The sequence below is a fragment of the Ostrinia nubilalis genome, chromosome 2 (assembly GCF_963855985.1).
Source record: "Ostrinia nubilalis chromosome 2, ilOstNubi1.1, whole genome shotgun sequence".
Lineage (NCBI taxonomy): Eukaryota > Metazoa > Arthropoda > Insecta > Lepidoptera > Crambidae > Ostrinia > Ostrinia nubilalis.
This window is the reverse complement of record NC_087089.1, coordinates 4197533-4223615: the sequence shown is the minus strand read 5'-3', so window position 1 is coordinate 4223615 and position 26083 is coordinate 4197533. Positions and strand designations below refer to the sequence as shown.

The 26083-nt window shown below is 36.8% G+C and overlaps 1 protein-coding gene across 2 annotated transcripts in view; it reads right to left on the bottom strand.

Annotated features, from left to right (window-relative positions):
• Positions 1-26083, bottom strand: part of LOC135080247 (aquaporin AQPAn.G) — a 90249-nt gene that overhangs the window by 62232 nt on the left and 1934 nt on the right. The window contains exon 2 of one of the 2 annotated variants that reach the window (XM_063974935.1): positions 5531-5605. The exons of the other annotated variant lie outside the window; for it this stretch is intronic. Coding sequence (XP_063831005.1) covers positions 5531-5605 — 75 coding nt within the window. The remainder of the gene's footprint in view (positions 1-5530; positions 5606-26083) is intronic. 2 annotated transcript variants of the gene reach the window in all.

Sequence of the window (26083 nt, the reverse complement as noted above, 5' to 3'; positions counted from 1 at the left end):
AACTGAATAGTTAATAATATTTAACACCCATCAACTGACATTCTTTTAGAGCTGTCAAAATGGTGTTTCTAGAAAATATCAAAGCGTGCTCACATTCGCCTTGCACTTCTCTTTGATGATTTCCGACCTATTCCGTCGAGTGTTACAAGAGATCTGACAATGAACTGCTATTGTAGACATTATTTGATGTGTTTCTATTTTTAAATAGTATTTTTCGATTAATTTGTGAATGGTATCATGTCACCCAGTTTCATTGGTACAGTAAGATACCGCAATTGATAGATATAGAGTTTTTGTGTGCGGTTTTTATACCAATTTGATCATCTATACAGTTAGTAGCACATATTCGTTAACTGTCACTGACTGTCACAGAATAAAAAATAAATTAAGGCTTTTAATTTAACTGTGCGGACTAAAGTCGATGTTATCGCCCCATGGGCACTTTGTTGGATGAGTTAATTAAAATAACAAATGAATTTCATTATGGTAGGGATATATTTTTACTTCTTGTTACACCGAATTATAAATAGAATGTGGTAGAATGAGTCAAACAATTTGTCACTGTCTATTAGCTAGATTAATAAGCTGGGTGTAACTAACATTTTTCATTGTAATATTTTCAGTGAGCCTTTTGTTCACAAGTTATAAGGTCACTTGTGTTTTTTAAACGATAAATAAATAGCAGGCAAACTGACTATCAAACCTGAGTAATGACTCAACTAGACAATGGTCTACTAGACTCTAGGCTAAGTATAGGTATAGCCAAAAATATATTCTAGGTCTATCTTTTGTAACCTTTATTTTTTTTTTTTTTTTTTTTTATGTGATAGGAGGCAAACGAGCAGACGGATCACCTGATGGTAAGTGATTACCGTCGCCCATAGACACCCGCAGACCCAGGGGCGTTACAGGTGCGTTGCCGGCCTTTAAGGTAAAGATACGCTCTCCTCTTGAAAGCTTGCAGGTCGTATCCGTCCGGAAACACCGCAGACGACAGTCCATTCCACAGTTTGGTTGTACGGGGCAGGAAGTTTCTAGAGAAACGTACTGTTGTGGACTGCCAACCATCTAAGTGATGGGGGTGGAAGTGCTGTCGGGTAGATCGGTGGCGAAAAGTGGCGGCAGGAATAAGTCCGGATAATTCTTCGGAGCACTCCCCGTGATACATGCGATAGAAGATGCACAGTGAGGATACATCTCTACGCAGCGCCAAGGGGTCAAGCCGATCCGAAATGTCCTGGCAGTCAACGATTCGAGCTTCTTCTTATTGCATTAACTGGGTAAATAACCTCTGCAGCTCTGTGCACAGACCTCTCACATAGTTCAAAGTCTACATAATAAGGCTCAATATATCTGACTGAAAGCATAAAGATGTTCTGCGAAACACAGTATATCGGTAAAACTAACACATAATATACCTACAGAAGTAATAAGTGCAAGTTCTACTATTTTAAGCTAGGGTTCTCTTGTCTTCACTGGTTCTTTCTAGGTATTCTGCAATCTACTCTACTCGTACATCTGATGACATCTGACGGCATTAACCACTAGAACATTTATAGATCGCGCAATTGTCGGCCCATTTGAGACTAGCGTGGGAGACTTTTTGTCTGCCTATTCCTTCCTTTTCTATTTTTAGCCTGTGACACAACGGCTACAAACGGGTTACTTGCCAAAAAACTCTTGTCACTGTTCGCTCAGTCGTTAGGTTAGTTAACTGCCATTGGGAACATCGTGGACGTCAATCTTCATGTATTACATTACTAGTTTTATTTTCATTGAAGCATTCTAAATAAAACGCTAAATATATCTAGAAAGATTTACCACTTGAAAGCGGAAGGTCATTCAAACAAGAAAAATGTTCACCAGACATGAATTCTTGGTTTACGAATGTATAAAAAGAATACATTTAAAATATGATGCGACCAGCTCTATTATAGAGCTACTACTGCATTACAAAGGCTTTACAAACCTCACAGCTGCATTAACATGTTGTGCAAATTAAAGTTTACTAGAGCGTCTCGATTCAGTTCCCTATGATATGGCGATCCCTTACACCGCGGTATAATGATGCAACTATTATACAATGTCCGAAGGTAGATCGGAAGGCGAAAGGGAGACAGTCTACTTTCTAAGATGAGTCCTTTCACTGGTCAAGTTCAAAGCGAAACGCATTCTTATATCAGTGCATGAAAGTGTCTTATCGATTGTTGATTAGATGCTCAAATTGGTATTGATAAAAATAAAAACAAACTGCATAAGCGCGGTTCTTAGACAGTCGTATATTTATAATTAATTGCAGATGAAAGTGCTCGTTGAACATCAAGTTAAATAAGGTCTTGGAGCAAATGGTAGTAATTTAAAAATGTATATAGCATACAAACTCTTGCTTAGGCATTATAGACACATGTATGCTATGCGGCGTGTCTCAGTTTTAACCTCTAGTAAAAAGATTCAATTGGTTTGTTTACCGGGCGATGCATTGCAATTTTTGACCGCAGTATTATTAGATCAAGACGCAATTGAGATGTTTTCGACTTTAGTATTATTCACCATACCCATAATATCTATCTTTTAGGTACTTAGGTTATATTTAGACTCTTTCTGCCAAGACGGGGTGATCGTCCTATCTATAAACAAAGTTCGTAAAGAAAAGCATTGGGAAATAATTTACCAGTTCTGTCCAGCAGATACTAGTAGACTGATGCCTGTTTTCTCTTTCCCTAACATTCCCACATAATTGGTTTGCACGTGAGAAAAACTATCATGTATTGTATTGCAGTTGCCGTAGAAAAAGTATAATAGAGGTGTCATCGAATCACTTGTGCTAGTGATTTCTCACCGATACAATTGTTTGCCCGCATTTTGACGTGCGCACGCGACCTTAGTACTTTGCATACATTAAACATAAATATAGCTTTTTATTATTTAGCTATGATAATTCAACTTGCAATGATCATAAAACAAAGGCACTACTGTTTATGCATTTAAATTCTCGATTCAATGCAACTTTGAAGAAAAGGATATAAATAAAGACGTATAATGAGATCTGTGTTTTTTCAAGAGATTGTGTTTAAAAGCAAATATATTATGAAAACAACATCTGCTTATCGTTTGCTGTAACTGCAGTATTAGAGAGTTTTAGTAAACATATAAAATAATTTCAAAAATATCTAAATATAGCTCAGCGAACCCTATTTTATTTGTTTGTTCAACTGAAAAATGGGTCAGCGGATATTTCCATCCGTCGGTAATGATGGCATTTCCCAATTAATATAACTCGTGTCCAGCGGTTTGGAAATACGTGGTTTATATGAGTCCGATCCGAATCCGAGGTCGATTATAGCTTATTTTGTTATACGGGATTCAAACCCTCCACATTTAGGTGGTTTTCGCCACTATGCTAGAGGACTGTAAATTTTCCTGTATGAGTGCATTGACCATCATCATCATTTCAGCGTAGGACGTCCACTGCTGAAGATAAGCCTCCCCCAATGACGACGAGTGCATTACGCATTCTCAATTCGATATCATGAGCTCGAAGACAATAGCCCCTTTTAAGCTAATTCCATTGCGTAAGTGCAGTCATGTCATAAATAATACGTAATCGTTATGTTGTTACTATGAATTTTCAATATATTTATTTTTCAATTTAAAAAAAAACGGGCTACTTTGCATCAGACAGTCTATTACAATGTCTTCAAAACTTTGATTTGATATGTTTTTGTCAGAGCAATGCAATGTAGAGCCATAAAATGACGTTATCGAAACCAAATCAGCTGTAAAGTGCACTCAACTGTTGCTAGATTTATGGGTTTGTTTTACAAGTATGATAAAAACTAAATTATTGCAAGCATTGTTATAGTACTACGTATATTATTTTATTGTTCAGTGCCTTCCCGTTTTATTGTAATGCAACAATCTCTAGGATGCCTGGAAGGAGTTATTATCTGTCTTAAAAAAATCACTTAAGTATTAATTAAAACATCTATAACATTTAGGACAAATCTTGGTCATTTCTCCTCTATCAACAGGATTCAGTCACAATTTAGCAACCTGTCACGTTCGTCCGGGGCCAGCGTTGAATGTCATCTTCGCTACGTAAATTCAAAAAACAAATTACTGAATTGTATACTCCGACGGTTAGTTAATAATTAATTGTTTTGCATTCTGTCACTTTGGCAACGTTATTGTTATCCAACATTCTGTGCATGTCGTGGCAACCTTTAATTAAGGCAACACCTTAGCTTAATTTATTTATAAGGATACTGTGAACGTATGGTGTATGTTTTGTTGGTTGTCCTTAAATAAATAAATAAATAAATAAATTTGATCTTAAAGAGCATTAAAGAGCTTTTTAAAAGCCAACTTACAACGAATGAATTTGATTACCTACTGTGAATCAATTTCCAAGACCTTTACACACTTTACAAAGCCTTTTCTTTAAAAATGTACGCTTGGTCGTGGTGACATTAAATATTTATCGCGAAGTTCATCAGTTCATCTCAGTAGTAACGAAGATTATAATCGTGCTTTAAACCTATTCTTGTAAACCATAAACAAAAGTCATAAAGCAAGCTGGATATTATGAAAATGCGCATCAGGCGGAGTACGCTGTAGCACATGAGATGTTCTTGCAAGAGGTAGTTAGTTAATCGTGGTGTTACTTACTTAAAATGTTCGGACTGATTGTTTCAGAAAAAAAACTACTAAGTTTAGAAAACTGAAACTTGAATCCTTACAACGAGTACCTACTTGTGGCTCATTTACTTTTATACGATTTTTGGAAATTTAAACTTTAAGAAGGGACATTAGAGAAACTGTGTAAAAATCCTTAAATCATTGCCTACTGAAAGTGTTGATCATAAGAAAAGCTTGAGATTTTCTAGATATTCGTATCTGTGGGGGTGAAAATGGGCGAGGGATTAATCCACAGATACGGTATGGGATATCTTAAAAGTAGGAACATCAGGTGAGATACAGGCCAAGAGCTTCCTCGTTGTGGATAAAAAAATAAATAAAAAAAACTCCATAAAAACATGACAAAATGCGTGCAGAGCCGCCGACAGTAGCTAGTGTAAAATAGAGATGGTGCGTTTATGATCAGTGCGTAAATTACATGCGTTTTTCCATAAGTTTATGGCAAGACAATTCCCGTGATAAAAAGACGTGTATACGAATAGCAAAATGTGCGTAATTTCAGAAACATGACGTTTGTTGTTCATATGAACATTTTACAAGCATTTTACTGCATCTTCAAATAAATATTCTTACTCATGCATTAATATACCCTTCGTTTGAAGACACAGCTTTTTGTACATCATCCAAGAATAAAAAAGAATAGTATAGAAAGTTTCAGCGATGTTCATACATAAAGAATTAAGAAGAACAATAGAGTGGTTTAGCAATTGTGCCCAGTATAATTGTGCCCATAATCTATAGGATATTGATTGTAATGTGCTTGCAGAAAGTGACCATAATCGGTTGCATTCTAGAGTGCATGTGCCAAGGCCTTGAGGCATGCGGCACTTACCGAAAAACTTTTGGAATTTGTTCTTGGGCTTGGGCTTGGGCTCCGAGGCTGGCGCGGCATTGCCCGCTTCTACATCTGCAATGATACTTACATGTAAACATGTAATATCTACAATAAAATACATAGTTATACAAAGTCGAAAATCTTTACTTAAAATAATAATATATTAGGTATTAGTTAGAACACTAGAGCTTTCCTCTCAATAGGCTAGATGACAAAATTTCAATTATTTGTCCGTCAGACATAATTAGAAAATATTACACTCATATTTTTTATTTTCTTTCATAATTAAATAATAACAGTGCTACATCAAGTTGAAACGGTGCGATACGTCACGCTTCAGTAGAATTTTTGCTCAAGTGACGTAATTACGTTATGACTAAATAGAATTTCGATTTCATTACCCAGTCATCATCCCTATTACCTACAATATCTTCTGTCGAGAAAAGAAAGCCGCTTTTATTCGCTTATTTATTTAGTCTTTAATGTATAACCTATTCGTTCGTTTCAGCCAAATGACGTCCTCTGTCGGACAAAGGCCTCCCCCTAGGGTTTCCACAACGACTGGTCCCGCGCTGCTCGCATCCAGGAAATTCCCGCGACTATTTCCCGCAATCCATCTATTGCCACAAAATTCCTTAATTGCTTTTGAACTTTCTATTTAGATAAATAATTTCTAATTAGATATAATTTAAAATAAATGAAATTACATGGGAAAATGTCGTTGTTTTAGGGTATTTTGATGCTATCGGCCATTATAGCTATCGGCCACCAACCGACCATTAAGGAATCATTGCGGGAGGCCTATGTTCAGCATTGGACGTCTTATGGCTGGAAATGATGATGATGATGCTATCGACTTTACGACATAATGATTACGTGTGCTATTACTGAAATACCGTAAAAAGACGTTCGTCATAATATTTTTTATATTACGTAGTAATATTGAAGTTCGATTAAATCTATCATAACGCACCTAACGTACACTAGTTTTGTACTTTATTGATGTAAAAAAATAGTTTTGTCTTCCATTACCAGTTTGTCTAAATCTGATTACCTATTGGTTGCAATTAATAAATATGTTTTATCTTTACAATATGTAGTATGAACATTAATTTAATTATTATCAATTGCGATCAAAGTCTGATAGCAAAATAGATATCGGAATAATTATTTAGCGATAATAAACGACTGCAAAATATACCAGCATGCATATATTGTTCGCATAATATACATTGATCACTGATACGCTTTTTTCGATCTGTGAACCGTTCTTAACTCTTAGCTATAAGCACAGAATAAGTAATAGTACTATAAGCTTCAAAATCCCACAGCAAAAAGTTTGAACGTCCTTCTGTCCAATATTTCATTCAACTACCCCGTTATTATTTTTATCGACGATGTGTTAAAATCTGCGCGATGTAAATTATTTTCACGGTTGCTAATCAATATCATCATAACACTTATTTTGAAATACGGTTACCATAGTATGGAAAGAAATCGATAAGACTTTTTTTGATATTATACACTTATTAAAAATATAATATGATAAAAAAATAATAGGCCTGCCTGTGTACATTCACTATAATTGTAAAATTATCTTAATATGTTCATTCGCTATGCGTTAGCGCTACATACTTGCAAGACATTGGATATTAGATTTATATGACGTTAACAAAATTAAAAAATAAAATCATCAGAATACAGCTGTCCATTTCTGGACACAAGCCTTCCCTAATTCGTGATATTCTGCCCTGTCTTCTGCCAGTGACTCTTCAGTCTCTCTACTTACAATTAATTCGAGGGTGTCCTCTACGCTGGCCCAGTCCAAACAATAATTCTAATGAATGTGACATTCTAGACATCTTGAGGCGCTTAATTGACTTTCAACAGAATGACGAAAACAATCTTTTAAAATCCTACTATACGTTTTATATGCAAAGGTTTATATGGTGTTCAATTGGCCTGTCAAAACCTCCGTACATAAATATTTCACTATCACTCTCCAGTGATAAACGACTCACAGCTCAGTGAATAAAACATATTTTGCCGCAAAAAATGTCTAGCCATTCGCAACGCTATTTTTAGTTAGACGGTCACTTATAAGCAATTGTTTTCGAAACAAAAAACATTTTAAAACTATCTTGATCGTGCAAAAACAATGTTTACCAAAACAACCAACGTTTTTACACCTCTAATAATGATTAAAATACAGTTTAGAGCCGAATTCTTTTCGGTTTTTAAACATAATTGTTGTCAGTTCGTTAAAATGATTGGTTTTTTCTTATTTCACATGCCTTCTGGTAAAAAATAATATCAAAAGTATTCATTCTATTTTGGACCATCTTTGGGTTTCCGCATTTATACCAATGATGATTATAATGGTATTAAATCTGGCTGCGTTCCATGGAAAGCGATATTTTTAGTATAGATGTCACGTAATAATATTTTCGTTCGGCAATAAAATATAGAGTAAATAATGCATGCTCGCATGATGAAAAATGAAACAACAACATTCAAATAGATGCTACATCATGACTGTATGAAGTAGTTTTCCATTGTATACTATATTTCGTATAAAGTATAGCTTAACATACTTTACAGCCTTACGTTACCTATCAATTTTCAACTAGAAACTACGTGTTCATAAAAAATTCATTAGATTTTTTCTGCACTGTATTTAGCACTATTTACTTTGAGGAAACGTGTGGTTAAGTTTATACATAATGCCTACTTAGGTCAGACAATAACGATAATGATATTGATGAAAAAATATAATCGAAAAGTTATCGTTTTTATAATAACTTCGATTTGTATTTATGTTCAGTGATTTAAAAAAGTAAATTGACTTATCTTTTAAATAAATACACATACAGACATCTCATTCGCGGAATATATTGATTGAAATTTAATGGCTTTCTTTATTGTTTCACTCCCAAATGGAATACAGTTACGCATTTTAGTTTATTTGCACTTTGTTTAACCTTTAACTAACCACTTGTTCAATCAGACGTTTCGTTCTTCCGCACAAACAACTATTGAACAAATTGGTTTCTCTTTCGTCATATGAATATGACCTGTAATCTTCTTGGCGATACGACACTTTCATTAGCGTCGTTCGCGATTGTAACGCATTCCTTAGAATCTGATACGAATGTATTCACGGTATTTTATCTTGCTAATATTAATTGAAAGCTGATTGACACAGTAATAAAGTAATAGATTAATACGGCGCGATTTATAATAAGTGCGTATATCACTGAAACTACTATAGCTAGGATCAATAGTTCGAACAATAAACTTAAGCAAAGAACATTAAGTCGAGTTGCACCACCTCATTTTAACCGTAACAATAACAACAACCGGTGCTTTTTGTATGGAGTTGACAGATTTTTGACGTTTGTCAAAGTTCATAAAATGGTGCAACTCAGCCTAAGTCCCAATGGAAAGTTACTTTCATTGAACTCGTGTTGAAATTACTCGTAATTGATCGAACTTCGATGTGTTCTTCCAATGCAATTTGATGATCAAATAATAAAGGCCCTAAAAAGATGTGGAAATAAACAAAGCCTCGACTTTACTGCATTGTTAAAGGCTCACATAAACTAATCATTTTGTTATGTTGATACGTATCAACGAAGGTGATGATGAGACGACGATCATGTCATCCGCAAAATGTTTTCGTACAGCAAGGTCATATCCTATTAAGACTGTGGCATCCTGTAAGGATTTAATAGAGGAGATTTTTGGACAAAAATTAGTTGTTGCTATGGTCTGTAAAATACTGTAACTGCTGCATCAGAGCGATCAAAACACGACTATCCTTCCTCGTCTCATTGCCATAAGCCGAAATCTGTCACTATTGTGCTTGCTCACATCAAAATCTGCATTATTGGTAAGCAAGAATTTGACACAGTCCATCTCCTACGAACAAGCAGTCACTCGAGCGACCATTCTCTAAAATGCCGATAAAAACTCTTTGTTCGCAGAAATTCGCAACGCGATCGCGCGAATTTACATTTGAATTCAAATTCAAAAATTCATTCATATCATGTTTTGCACGAGGCATGTTACAATACATGCATTGTGATAATAGTTATGTTATTAATAGAGTAATTTACGTCAAACGTAGTCGTTGTACTAATGAAGATGTTCTTATTAATCTCCTATTAGATCTCTATTATTAATATAAAAAATAAACATTAAAACGCGTCATCTACACGGACTTAATAAAACAATCATGACAACGTGACAATCTCATTAGTGTCGATTCTGTTTGAATAACTATCATATATGTACTTAATACAGTTTATTTCGATACTCAAAGTCATTTTAAAGTAAGTAGGTAATGATTAATAATTGGGTTCGTAAACCTGATATTGTGGAAAGCTATTGTTTTAGATTGGAAACCGAAAGTAAAACGATCCAAAAGATCTAAATAAAATCTTAAAATGTGACATTCCATTTGGAACGTTTTGTGTTAATTCGTTTTGGACTGAATACAATGAAAATAATGATCCAATCATTTTGGAACGTTTTACAAATAACTAATTTTAAATGTTAAAAAGTGACATTCCATTTGGATCGTATTGTTTTAATTCGTTTTGGATTGAATATTATAATAAAAATAATGTTCCATTGTACTTGGAACGTTTTTAAATTTGCTTTTTGTTTGAAAGTGGCTTTTAACTTATATTTGCAAAAACGTTCCAATGTGTAAAAATTGTTATATTTTTGTAGTTAATATAAATATTTTTTTCTAAATTATAAGAAATAACAATATTTTAGAAAAAATAAGTATAACAATGACACAATGTTGTTTTAAAAATTAAAAATATTTATATGATTATAGATAATAAATATTAATTTATCATTTGATAGAATGTTTATGTCCGAATTTACAATGGCATATGTTTAAGATAGCATTATTTCTTTTGGCAAAATTTCATTCTGAATAATATCCCTTAGCATAACGTTTATTTAGTACCACGAATATTTGGTACCATTCCACTTGGCATACTATGCAGATGGCAGAATTTCTGCAATATTTAAAATATTCTGCATAATATCGATTGCATGACGTTTATTTAGTATATCCTGTCCAGGAACATAAAAACCCTCGCCATGTTGCGGAAAACTAATTGTACTAAGTGTACTGCATAGCACCGTTAATCAAATAGTTAACTTCGTTAATCGTTAAACCGTTAATAAAAAAATTAACTTCGTTAAACGTTAAAACGTTACATTTCACAAGATTTAACGCAAGTTAACGTTAATCGTTAATCCGTTAACACATGATAATAAAACGAAAAAAATCATTGTATGCAAGGTTCAAATAATTTCGAAAGCTTGTACTATCGCGCATGGAATTTATTCCTCTTTTTTAGGGTTCCGTAGCCAAATGGCAAAAAACGGAACCCTTATAGATTCGTCATGTCTGTCTGTCCGTCCGTATGTCACAGCCATTTTTTTCCGAAACTATAAGAGCTATACTGTTGAAACTTGGTAGGTAGATGTATTCTGTGAACCGCATTAAGATTTTGATGCAAAAATAAAAAATAAAAAAAATATTGGGGGCTCCCCATACTTAGAACTGAAACTCAAAAATTTTTATTTCATCAAACATACGTGTGGGGTATCTATACAGGGTGGAAACGATAAGTGATCTCACTCGATTATTTCTAAACTATACAAGATATCAATAAACTAGTTACTGATCCTGAAAGTGCTTCATGAGCTCTATCAAACGGTATTAATAATAGGTTACAGAATAAACTGTATCTATCCGAAAATTCAATGTTTCCAGCTTCCATACATTTGGTAAAGTCACATTATTTTAAAAACTACACATGATATCGTAAAACTGATTACTGATTCTAAAAGTGCTTCACAAGCTCTATCCAATGGTATCAATAATAGGTTACAGAATAAACTGGATCTATCCAAAAATTCAATGTTTCTTTCTTCCATACATTTAGTACTACCACAGTCATGACACTCATCTCTTGACAATATTATAGCAAGTAAAGCCTAAAACCAATGTTTTCCATGAATAATTTTAAATAAAAATACAATTTACGAGTTTATTTTAAGAGTTTATTATTAAATAAAAAAAATTACACTTCTAATTTGTGTGGCTGACATACATTTAGTATGGAAGCTGGAAACATTGAATTTTCAGATAGATCCAGTTTATTCTGTACCCTATTATTGGTACCGTTTGAAAGAGCTCATGAAGTACTTTCAGGATCAGTTACCAGTTTTTCAATATCTTGTATAGTTTAGAAATAATCGAGTGAGATCACTTAACGTTTCCACCCTGTAGATAGGTCTTCAAAAATGATATCGAGGTTTCTAAAATATTTTTTTTCTAAATCGAATAGTTTGCGTGACAGACGCTTCAAAAGTTGGTTTCTCTAACTTCTAAAATAAGAAAATGAAAAATCTAAAAAAAAACATGATGTACATTAATTACTATAAAAACTACCAACGAAAATTGTTTTGAACGAGATCTAGTAAGTAGTTTTTTTTTAATACCTTGTAAATCGTAAACCGCTTATTACCGCGTAATCTTTCATACAAATAACTTAAATTTAAAAAAAATAATTTCCGACACGCACTTGGCCGGTTTTTTTTGTTTGCGCTACAAGCTTTCGAAATTATTTGAACCTTGCATAAGTACAATTATTTTTTTTCGTTTTAGTACAACTGCATTTCAGAATAAAAGCTTGTTTTTAAAAAAGTTTTTTAATTATTATAATTTTATTTTACACTTTTTAGTAGTATCTCAATCTCAGAGCCTTGGTTCAATTACAATACAATTTAGCACCAAAGTGCTCGAAAAGACAAATCCAGCAAACCCAAACTCGATAAGTTTCCACCGTTTCGTTTAGGAATTCCTATGGCCACCTCCTGACTCCATCATCAGGACCCTGAACATCATCTAGTACTAAAGTGCTCGAAAAGACAAATCTAACGAACCCAAATTCGATGCGATGCCGCCGTTTCATTTAGGAGTTCCTATGGCCACCTCATGACTCTATCATCAGACCAGCTCAATGGTACCATAACATTGCATTGTCATCGTACTTACATAAGTATACCAAAGAAGAACGGTCATCTGTGACCCAGGCCCGACAAACGAGACATACCTCAGTTTTTTTGTCATGTCTTAATTAGTTAAATTATATATTTTTTATATTCGAAATCTATGTATAACACCAAATTATTACCCTTTGTTTTTGTTCAGGCGTCATACAAAAACTAATACAAAATGCCTATTTATCACCAAAATTGGTAAATGTATGTACCTAAATAGCTACTATGGAATGTATCTAGGTGACCTGGAGATACAGCCGGATTATACAGGGTGGAAACGAGAAGTTACAAAATCCAAAAATTCAATGTTACCAGCTTCCATAATCTGTAACCTATTATTGGTACCATTTGAAAGAGCTCGTGAAGCACTTTCTAATCTGTAACCTATTATTGGTACCATTTGAAAGAGCTCGTGAAGCACTTTCAGAATCAGTAACTAGTTTTTCGATATCTTGTATCATCATCAACAGCCCTTTACAGTCCACTGCTGGACTATGAGCCTCCTCCACTATAGTGGAGGGTTTTGCCATAATCTCCACGCTTGGCAGGCGGGTTGGAGATCGCAGTTTAAAAGATTGATGTTTTTCAGAGAGCGCTGCTGCCCATTCTCTGTTTGATGTGTAGTCCCTAAGCCGTGTGGTGACGGCAGAGTAGAATACATTTGTCACCAACCCCTACTCTTCCCGCGGGTGTCGTAAGAGGCGACTTAGGAATATCTTGTATAGTTTAGAAATAATCGAGTGAGATCACTTATCGTTCCATATGTATAACCACCCTGTATAATCCGGCTGTATCTCCAGGTCACCTAGATACATTCCATAGCAGCTGTAATAGACATTTAGGTACATACATTTACCAATTTTGGTGATAAATAGGCATTTTGTATTAGTTTTTGTATAACGCCTGAACAAAAACAAAGGGTAATATTTTGGTGTTGTACATAGATTTCGAATATAAAAAATATATAATTTAACTAATTAAGACATGACAAAAAAACTGAGGTATGTCTCGTTTCTGTCGGGTCTGGGTTTTTTTTGTATGGGGCGTGACCGTTCTTCTTTCAGCTCAATCGGTTGAGGAAAACTGGTCTTAAATTCAGTTGCAAGAGTTGTCCCACACATACTTACAAGTGTCGTTAGTGATCTGGTTACAAAAACTGTTGTTTTGGGTTCTGGAAGTTCTGGAAGCCCGAACGTACTTCGGCTGAACCATTTAAGAACCTAGTAAGGGACATGTTTTCAGATTTTCGTTTTTTATCATAAAGCTACATAATATTAAGGTACCTACCGAATACAAAGACAGAAATTGCGATCAAACAACTAGAAGCCTAAAAGGCAAGGGACTCCAAACCTAGTAACTACACCACAAACCCAATTTGACCATTTAAAAAAACCAGTAAGTAACATAAACCATTTCGAAACCTAGTAAGTGCATGAACATACTAGGTTTTATAATGGTCAATGTGCCTTACTGGGAAATGAAAATTCGTGTCCACCCACCTCCCGACCATAAAAAACCTAGCATCACTGGCAACACACACTGATCAAAGACTTTTGTCTTGAGACACTGCGGTATTTCGGACGTGAGAATATTGCGAAGCTTCCCGAACGCTACCCAGCCGAGTTGGATTCGACGATTGACCTCTTTCTCGAAGTTGGACCTACCTAACTGGACTGTTTGTGCTAGGTACCTATACATAATTGTCAACAACTTCGAGTGTAGTGTCTCCAACCTTCAGAGGAGTGGGTACAACACGGGTATTTGACATGATTTTTGTCTTGTCCATGTTCATTTTAAGACCCACTTGTTGAGAGGCTCTACTGAAGCCATCGAGCATTGTGCTTAGATCCTCCACGGTCTCAGCCATGACTACAATATCGTCCGCTAAACGAAGGTGGGTGATATACTCGCCGTTGATATTTATGCCGAATCCGCTCCAGTCCAGAAAATTGAAAACATCTTCCAGGGCGGTGGTGAATAGTTTCGGACGTAGACATGGCTCAGAAGTGAGATGGGTCTATAGTTTTTAACAAGATTTTGTCGTCTTTTTTGAAGAAGAGTATCACCACACTTCTGTGCCATGCCGTAGGCGTTTTTCCCTCGAGTATGACGGAATCGAACAGCCTCTGAAGATCCTTTTACCGGCGTTCCGCCTGCTTTTAGAAGCTCAGCCGTGATTCCATCATCACCCTTGTTGTTTTTCAGCTGCTTGAGAGCCATTCTAATCTCGTACAGACTGACGTCCGGGATATCTTCGGTGTAGTGTCGGGTCAATCTAGCTCTTGGCTCTCCGGCTAGATTTGTGACAGGTATACATACACTCGTGTATAGTTGTCCGTAGAACTTCTCAATCTCTTCAATAACTCAGGCCCCAACGAGATGTCTCTGCCATCCTCGGTCTTCAGCTTGGTCAGTTGGCTTTGGCCAACAGACAGATCCCTTGCGAACACTAGAGCCTTTGGTACGCTCAATCGCCTCTTTAATACGATCTGTATTAAATTGGCGTAGGTCGTGAGTCAAAGACTTGAAAATCTGTCTGTTAAGATGCCGATACTGAGCAGCATCTTCAGAGGACTGCAGAACCAAGTTCCGTCTCCCTTGCATAAGTTTATTGGTGAGGTCAGAGATCTTTTTGGTTCCTTTTGAACGACGGTTTTAAAGAACTTTGACCCAGTCGTTTGGACAATTTCCACGAACCTGTCATTGTATTCGTCCACATTTTCACAGTCTCCTAGGTATTCGAAACGATTTTGCAACTCGAGCTGAAAGGTTTCGGGGTTTTAGAGTTGGATGGGCGCTGGGTGGAGCATAGACTTCATCAGTCGACATCTCTCCAGCTTGGGTCTGATATTCAATGTGCCTCTTACCATTCGGTGATCACTTCCAGTTTTGACCGACCTATGGTAAGATTGAAATGGACCCTGACCCCAATAACCATTTTAAAACCTAGTAAGTGCGCTCATACTAGGTTTGGATTGTGGTTTTTACGAAGTAAAAAAAAAAAAGAAAACCATTTGAGTGTTAGTAAGGGCCATAAAACTTGCTATTTAAAAGTTAATTAATTAATTTATTGTAAAATATAAAGTTAAATTATTAAGCTTCAAAATAAACATCAAAACGTTTTCAAAAGTTTAAGTATACCAGTATGGTAAACGAAAATGTGTTTTTTCGCGCTCCTGTAAAATTTACTCCGCTGCTCTTACTAGGTTCTTAAATGGTTCAGCCGACTTGTCAGAACGCGTTTTTCTAGCGTTTTTCAGCGTGCTTTTGGTAAATAGTAGGTACTGGATTAACGGATTAACGGACTTAGGATAATTTAACGGAAGTTAACGAGTCCGTTAACATTTTTTAAAGTTAACTTAAAAGTTAATCCGTTAATAGAAATGTTAACTTCGTTAATTAACGATTAACGGATTAACGAGTTAATGCCCAGCTATGGTGTACTGTAACTGAAAACATAATTGATATGATTACTTTTTCAGCAATTTAATTCACAAAATCATTGCACACTTAAAAAATAAAGTTTGTTTACACTTTGACAGCAGATAGACATTTTGATTAGTGACATGTAATGAGGGTTCGGACAATATTTCATTGAATACATAACGTTTCCGAATAAGGTTGTCAAATTGACTGACATGTTTATCGTATAGTGTTAATTATGAAAAATGTGGATTGGCCTAATCTGTGTGGGTTTAAAGTGAAAATGTTCAAAGAACCCTAACTAATCCCATAAATCATTTAGGATGATGACATTAGATGTACTGTATGATGGTGTATAGATGTACTGTATAATGATTTCTTGTGTCAGCAGAGCCGAAAGTAGTCAGCGTGCAGAGGTGCGTGAAGTGCAGCGTGCCTAGCGGCGCCAGCTGCCGGTGCCCGCGCGTGGGCGGCGGTGGCGGCTCAAGCGCGGCGGGCCGCAGCGGCGCGACAGCCAGCTCGGTGCAGAGCGGCGTGGCGCGCGGCGCGGTCGGCACGCGGCTGCTCCTGCCGCGTGTCCAGCGGGTGCCACAAGCTGTGTGGTGTGGAACAAGTCATGATAATCTGTGTGGGACATGTCGTGACAAGCTGGTTGCGACATGTCGTGACAATCTGTGTGGGACATGTCGTGACAGGCTGGTTGCGACATGTCGTGATAATCTGTGTGGGACATGTCGTGACAAGCTGGTTGCGACATGTTGTGATAATCTGTGTGGGACATGTCGTGACAAGCTGGTTGCGACATGTCGTGACAATCTGTGTGGAACATGTCATGACAAGCTGTGGTCATGATGAGTAACGGCGTCAGCGGCTCGAGCGCGGTCAGCGCGCACGCTTCGGGCAGCAGCGCGGTCAGCTGCGCGGTCAGCGCGCACGCATCGGGCAGCTGCGCGGTCAGCGCGCACGCTTCGGGCAGCTGCGCGGTCAGCGCGCACGCTTCGGGCAGCTGCGCGGTCAGCGCGCGCGCTTCGGGCAGCTGCGCGGTCAGCGCGCGCGCTTCGGGCAGTTGCGCGGTCAGCGCGCACGCTTCGGGCAGCAGCGCGGTCAGCGCGCACGCTTCGGGCAGCTGCGCGGTCAGCGCGCACGCTTCGGGCAGCTGCGCGGTCAGCGCGCACGCTTCGGGCAGCAGCGCGGTCAGCGCGCACGCTTCGGGCAGCTGCGCGGTCAGCGCGCACGCTTCGGGCAGCTGCGCGGTCAGCGCGCACGCTTCGGGCAGCAGCGCGGTCAGCGCGCGCGCTTCGGGCAGCAGCGCGGTCAGCTGCGCGGTCAGCGCGCACGCATCGGGCAGCAGCGCGGTCAGCGCGCGCGCTTCGGGCAGCAGCGCGGTCAGCGCGCGCGCTTCGGGCAGCAGCGCGGTCAGCGCGCGCGCTTCGGGCAGCAGCGCGCACAGCGCGGGCGCTTCGGGCAGCAGCAGCGCGGCCAGCGCCAGCAGCGGCAACGGCTCGCGCGCCAGCGAGTGCGCGGGCAGGCGGTGCAGCCGGGCGGGTCGACGCGTCACGAGCGGCACCAGCGCGGCGAGCGCTGCGTGGAGCGCGGCGCGGTCGGCGCAGCAGGAGTCCAGCAGGTGCCGCGCGTGGTGGAGCAGCAGGGCGCGCGTGAGCCAGGGCACGTTGTGGGCGCCTACGAGCGCGTTCACGGCCAGCGTGTGGTGCGAATGGTGGTGGAGATGGCAGAGTGGACCTAGCAAGGTGCACAGCTGGATCCCAATACGAGGCGTCAAGTGTGCTATGAGTAGAGTAGACCTTCGAGGGCGAAGGAAATGTAGGATGGCCGAACTGTTAATTATGAAAAATCTAAAACGTTAAAATAACGGTATCGTTGTGGCCAATGAGATGCTGTCATAGTGACATTGACAATACGTCAATGTCACGCTAGCATCAAACGTCAGAATAGAGGGACGCGCGGAGACGACTCCGCGCGCTTTTGTGCTAAGTGATGAATTGTATCTAAAATAAGGCAATATAATGTGAAAGATGAGTATCCAGTGTTTTATTTATGAGAATAGATCGACCGGCCTCTAATAATAGTAAACTAAAGTGCATAAAATACATGAATTTTATGGAATTGGGAAAAAAGTACCGAGTTTGAAGCGTTCATTAGCAGACATAGCAGTTGAATATTCAAGTTCTGTTTTTGATTATTGATAAATAATAATAAATCCTGGAGTTCGTTTTGGGCAGCCTTCGGGAGTGGACGTGCGCAACACGTGCGCTCCATACGGTTCGACCCTAAAAGGCACTTACAAAGCCCTACGGTGTTTGACGCCGACGCGACGGTGAAACCCAAATGTTCTAACAGTGAATTACCCGAAATCATAGTCGCGATTAACTATTAACATAGTCAAATGTGCAAAAAATAGTGGTTATAGATAATTTTTTTGTGTGAGAAAAACTGTAGGTGAGAAAAAAGCATCGAGTAGGTGACAGTGACCAGCACAGCGCCTAAGCTAAAAGCCTAGAAAACTAATCCGACGAAACCCGGTGAGATCTTTCCTTATCTTTCTTTGTTTATAAATATTTTGTGTCAATTACCTTGCCAAAAAGTACCAAAGCGAACGCATAATTATGATCTAGTATTTTCACTTAAAAATATGTAACATAGATCGTATAGTTTGTCAAATGAAAAGCTCTAACTTTTGGTCCATAAACTTTACTTTTTTATTAATAATTTTGATACATACAGATTCTACATGTACTCTACATATTATTATCTACATGTATTCTGCTTCCTGCATGTCATTATAGTAGGTATAAATAATAATCGATAACAAAGAAAGATCCCTACAAAACTTTCACCAAACACATTCTATAAAAGACACCTATTGCACAAAATTTCAAAGCGAATACCAAGAAAGGTCAACATCTGGTCGTCATAAAAAGTTTCCAAAAGCAATAAAATTTAACTTCACTATTGCACTAACATTAGTAGATGGACACTTTAAACACATTTGCCAAAATACACAAAAAAAAAATTGAAACAACAGAGATCCTTTGCTTTGCAAAAACAACTAATAGTCACATGTGCATGTCGTAAACCATTCAAAAGTACAACCCATACAAAAAAGAGGTGGCCCGACTAACATTTTGTTGAAAGCATGTTAAAAACAAAAGACTTGACGCTTTGACAATGCAAAATACAATAACACCGTAGTCATATTTCACTAACACTCTAGTTATAAGTCCCTTTCTACAGCTAAAAACCGAAGGCATACACTTTCAAACTACCTGGCGATGGAAAATATCTACTTTGAAAAAGAGCTTACCACATCAATGAACCTATGTATCCCAGACTTGATCAAAAAGCGACCAGACAAGATCTTGTACATTTTAACGAGAGATATAAACCTAGCGGTGAAACAAGTAAATCAGCAATCAAATAGCAGACTAGGTACCTGGAAAATCATCAAAGAAATCTTGAGCCTAAAAGAATCAGGATTACTGCCATATTTACACATGCGTAGACAAATACTATCAACAGAACATCAGCTTACCGGAATCGGAAAATTGAAAGAGTAAACGAACATAGTACAGTTTTAAGAGACTAAAATGCACAGAGAAGGTCAAGGAATTTTGGAAAAGGTCTTCATCATAGACAGAAGAAAGATACTCCGCCTAAAAAACTTATTTGATAGCAAGAAAACTCAAAAACTGGAACCAAAACCTTGCCATTGACTATTTAATGAAGTAATCCTATAGGAACCACAAAATATTCAAATCGATTGCAGAAACTACGTATTCCAATAAGAAACTACAGATTGCAAACAATTTAAGGTGAACCTACAGTGTACACATACAGCTCAACAAGCTCTGCTCTATAACCTCGTCGGAAAACGGATTTCAATCAGAAAATTTTAATCTAATAAGATCTTTTCAATGAGAATACATTCTTTCACCAAGAGCATAAAAACCTAATCCAACGAGACAGTTAGCACTGTCTTTTACCTCAAGAAGACAATTCATGGATATCTTGAAGACATCGGAAAATAACTTAATTAGTGAAAGAAATTAAAAATACCCACGGAAAAAAAAATATCCACGAAACAGTGAAGAAATAAAAACCTGATGGAAAGGAAGGAAGAAACTCAATGTAACAATCACCCTGCATAAAGATCATTGAACTAAAAAGAAATCATACTAGATTACACCAAGGCGAATCGTTTAATGTTAGGAAAATATGAACGCGCCCCTAAAATGCCGTTTCTAGTGGCCCGCCGTCCGCTTACCGCATCAAGCACTATCCAAGAAACGAAAGAGAGAAGACTAAATTAACCCACCATAAAAAGAAATAAGAAAAGCAGCACAAGAAACATTAGATGTTGAAAAATAATATCAAAAGACAGCGAAAAAGACGACTAAAACCCAGAACCACATATATCGACGGAATAGTCAAAAGTGCAAACAAATCAAATAATCGAAGAGAGAAGATTTATTTAGCCCAAGACAAAAAAAATAGATTTAAGAAATATTTGACCAAGGGAAAACAGACAACAAAGAAGACGACAAAATCCCAAAACCACAGTTATCGCCGTAGTAATTAGTTAAAAAAAACAAAAGAGTCAAGTTTTTAAGAGGTTGTGGATAAATGGAACTAAAATTTAAACATCTACTATCCAAGAAATAGAAAAGAGTGAACAAACTTAATTATGACACAAAGAAATAAGAAATGAAGCATAACAAATATCTGACCCGGAACATGTAAACAAAGAAGAAGACTTCAAAAGCTCAGTACCTACCTAACACAGACCTCAGGAGAAAAATGAAGATATTCTAGCAGCAGTACAAGAACCAAGACATCTCACCAAAGGCCAGACCGCCCGTCTCATCACAGCAACGCTCAGTCCTACCAACTATATCAAGAAAAGTAGAATAAAATTGAAAAAAAAAAATGAAGCCAGTCTTGTAGCAGTAGAACTAAGGAAAATCAAGCCGCCTCACCAAAAGCCAGACCGCCCATCTCATTGCATCAACGAACAACGATATGAAGAAAAGAAGCATAAAATCGGAAGAACAATGAAGCTAGTCTTGTAGCAGTACAAGAACTAAGAATAACCAAGCCATCTCACGAAAAGGCCGGATTAAACTAAAGAAAAGAAATACAAGAAACCTGACCTGGAAGAATATATAGGCAGAAAACCTATAAGACGATACAATTGGGAGAACAATGAAGCTAGTCAAACAGACCAAGAATAAACAAGCCACCTCCCTCACCAAAGGCTAGACCGCCCATCTCATCGCACCACGCGTTTAGTCCTTCCAACGACATTAAGAAAAGAAGTAGAAGAAATATTTAATCTGGAAGATACAGAGACGACAAAAACGTAGTACCGCAGATATCAAGAGAACAACGAGGCTAGTCTAGCAGCAGTACATGAACCAAGAACAACCAAAGCCATCTCATCAAAGGCCAGACCGCCCATCTCATCGCATCAACGCTCAGTCCTATCAACGATAACCCGTCTTTACCTATTTTCCTAGACCAGGCTCAGGATGCATATCTACTTGGTTGTGGTCGACCGGTTGCGGTTTAAAGACGCAGCGGCTAGTCGGCCGTCCTCTCCCATCCCAGAGCGTGTCTTTCCTTAAAATCGTGCCTCCTGGTATGCCGGTTTGACCGGAGCAGGCCTCGTCCTGGCTGGGTGAGCACTATCGTATCGTATCGTATCGTATCGTATGATAAATAATAATAAATCCTACTAGCTCGATTGATAGTTTTATTTAATTTATTGAAACCAGGTTACCTATATCATCTTTTTTCGTTAATTTATGAAAATATCAAAGAAGGCCTACTTTAATTCTAATTTTTATTTATTTTATTTTACTTTATTCAGAAAACCACAGCTCTTTATAATAGGTATTAATACAAACAAGTATTTTTATAGTTCTTACAGCCAATAATGGATTCAATCACGTAAAAACAGTCAAAGGGGCAAAACATATGCATAAAGATAGCTATGATACATAAAGTTAGCCTATTGATTGGACACAGGTACGACTGTACTCAGTGTTGCACTTTAAAATGCAATTGACACGCCTCTACGCCAGGGTTTTTGTGTTCCTGGTCGGGTTATACTACGTAGCCAGCTGCATAGTATGCCAAGTGGAAAGGTACCAAATAATCGTGGTACTAAATAAACGTTATGCTAATCGATATTATGCGGAGTTTTTTAAATAATTTCAAACTAAATTCTGCCATCTGCATAGTATGCCAAGTGGAATGGTACCAAATAATCGTGCTACTAATTAAACGTTATGCTAATCGATATTATTCAGAATGAAATTTTGCCAAAATAATTATGCTAAGTAAAATTATGCTATTTTAAAAGTATGCCATTGTAAATTCGGACATATAAACATTCTGCCAAACGATAGTTATATTTATTTATATTATTAAAATAATTATATAAATACTTTTTATACAATGTTGTTTTATTGTTTTTCTTACATTTTAGAAAAAATATATATTAACTACGAAAATATACCAATTTTCACACTTTGGAACGTTTTTGCAAAATAAGTTAAAAGCTACTTTCATACAAAAAGCCTTTTTGCAAAAACGTTCCAAGTACAATTTTTTCAAAATTTGTATGAGAAATATTGGTAAATTTTAATGACAAGTATGTAATAAAATAACGATTATTTATTTAGTTGAAATGATACATACTACTCAGTTCTACTCGCTACCAAAAAAAAGCGTACCACAAATTTACAAAAACGCTATTTTCTCAGTTCGACCTGCGTGTGGGTTGGAACGTTGTAGCATAACTACGTCCATGACAATCTCATTAGTGTCGATTCTGTTTGAATAACTATCATATATGTACTTAATACAGTTTATTTCGATACTCAAAGTCATTTTAAAGTAAACTAAGTAATGATTAATAATTGGGTTCGTAAACCTGATATTGTGGAAAGCTATTGTTTTAGATTGGAAACCGAAAGTAGTGCTGAGTTCTTTAAAACGTGGACATTTCGATTCACAATTTTTTTTTATAAAATATAGAACTCTAATAATAAAACCCCACAAAATTTTCACAGTTGTTATGACTATAACTTAACAGAAAACTGTATAAAATAGAAAATTAATTATGTGACAACAATACTTGTTATATTACTGGTTTCAATATTGCCCAATTTAAAGACACATTTTCGGTGTAAACAGTGGGTATAATTAACTTTAGGTAATTAAATTATAATTTAAGCCTATACGCACCAAAACATTTTTCAGTATTATTTTATTGTGATATACTATATCACGCGCAAAGTGATAAATGTACAGTCGACTGAAAAACAAAATTTGGGTGCAAAATAGAATTCTATTGCAACAACTTAAGACGCTACAGTGTAGAGCTAAATGTGTTGCCGTCTGTACACGTTAAGCTACTGCACGAGTTTTTAAATCATCGAACCTTATCGACCGATAATGTGGATTATGCACCAGGAATTTAGATTATTATGTCATTATTATGAGCCCGCATGAGGTACATTCCTGAAGATAACTAGGTCAGGCCTACATACAGTCGAAAAGGCACGTCACACGGGACTATTACCATCGCTGCAACTGGCTTCTGGCTTGGCCAGGATCTATAGGGTGTCACTGACAGTCAATAACAGTTAAACCAGGGAGGGTCAAGTTTGTCCCAGGGAAAAGTTAAACTGGACATAGGAACCGCAAATTATCTACGAGTAACCAGTGCTGACGTTGTTGCCTGGACACTAACTACGAGAATATTAGCAGTCATGAAAGATGTCATCTTAAAATTGATCTTGAACTCTACCTATGAAAGATCTTCTTTCACAACGTAAACAAAAACTTACATACCATTTAACCAATGCAATTAGACCACATGAACTCGTTACTTAACTCGTTTTTGTAATAATTAACTAATTCGTTTTATACGCTAAAATTGCTACCCACAATACCATACCATAGAGTTAATTAAATAATTGCCACTCTGTGTACAGGCGACAGCACATCATGCTTTACATTTTTTGTTCCAAAGTCGATCGTATTACAAGTAATTAAGATGCACAAAGTTATTTTGTAGCTTGAAGTGCCATCCATCCGTACCGCACGATATCACAAAGCTATTTTTAGAGCGTAACAATGTCAAAACATACGTGAAACGTAAATTATTATGTCTTCCATGGTAAAATGAGTATTGTATCACTCAAATAAAACACTGTTGCATTTTATGTAGCTATACCTTTTTATTTATTAAATTTTTTAACACATATTGTGTGACTGTACTAAATGTATGGAAGCTGGATATTTCGGATTATCCGGTTTATTTTGTAACCCATTATTGATATCGTTTGATAGAGCTCGTGAAGCACTTTCAGGATTAGTAACCAGTTTTTCGATATCTTTCTACGATTTCGATATCGTTTCCACCCTGTAGTGATGATAGTTATAAATATTATTATACCTACCTAAAGTAATTTAGCTGTTCAGTTAATGTAATAAATTTTGACACGTTCTACTGTTTTCAGAATGATTGTATCGTATTTGTCACTAACTACACACAAGGAAACTCACTGTACATAACTGAATATTATTAAGCTTGTTATTTTATCATCAAAAATACTTTAACACCAAAAAAATTTCTGTCGTCCTAGTTAATGTACCAATTAATTCAATTTGGTGAGTCTCACATTTTCACCAATTTGGTTTAATTAGGACACGCTGCATTAAGGCTGAGTTGCACCATCTTACTTTAACTTTGACAAACGTCAAAAATCTGTCAAACTCCATACAAAAAACACCGGTTATCGTTATAGTTACGGCCAAAGGTTGTTAATAAAGACAACTTATAAGTATTCCAAATCGTAAATCATGTAGTTACCATTTCTTTATATCTAATCTAAGCGACTAAGCGACTGTTAAAAATAATCCTACTGTAATAAACTAGTTAATAATCCCTTTTCTAACGTCTAATCATAATCGTTCATTAGGGTATTAACCTGATAATTCAAAGTAATACATAGTTTATTAATATTATCACATATTCCTTATATTATCTTAATGGCTAGGCGGCGACCTACGAGTATGATACGCCTCACCTATTTTTATTATCAAAATTATTTTTACAGCCAAAACCAACAATCACTGCTTGGATCTAAACACAATAGCAGTGGCTGAAAAGAATCCCATTGTTATCGTATCAAAAAACTTTGATAAAATAACTCACTCTTTATTATAACCTTGATAATGAAAACTTTTTGCAGTCATGTTTGAAAAATCAGATTAATTCATGCCTGAAATGTTATGTTAATGCTAACCAAATAGGCAGTTACAAATATACCTACAGAGTGATTTTACACTTAAGTACTTATGTCCCAACTGGAGATTAAACCCCGAAAGTCGATAAGAGTCTAAGGCTGGGTTGCACCATCTTACTTTAACTTAGACAAAACGTCAGAAATCTGTCAATCTCCATACAAAAAACGCCGGTCATCGTTACAGTTACGGGCAAAGTTAGGTGGTGCAACTCAGCCTTACTCTTTTAACACTGAACACATGAAAATATATAGTAATTTAAGCTTTTTGATAAGGTGGCAACTGAATCAACAGATAGGTAAGTATTGAATAAGTACTACGATTGACTTTATAAATATTGATGTCTATCAAACTTTTCATTAATGTAAGTAAACAATAACATTAATAGTTCATTACCACTGGAAAGACACTTGTTGTTGTCAATCAACGAACAGTATTCATCGCAATTAAAACACTGAGCTCTATTATTTTTATCAATTAATTTAGTAATGAAGTGTTTACGTCGAATATATCAAGTAATTTTCTTATGTAATAATTTCTTAGTGACAGTCGCAAGTCACAATACTCACAATGCATGTTAGTGTTAGGTGCAAGTTATGTAATTACCTACCTGTCTCTTCAAAATAATGTTTTTGGTCTAATTGATTGTATTTGTAGTCATAATAATTCTTATTTGTTGAAAATGAGACAATTTTT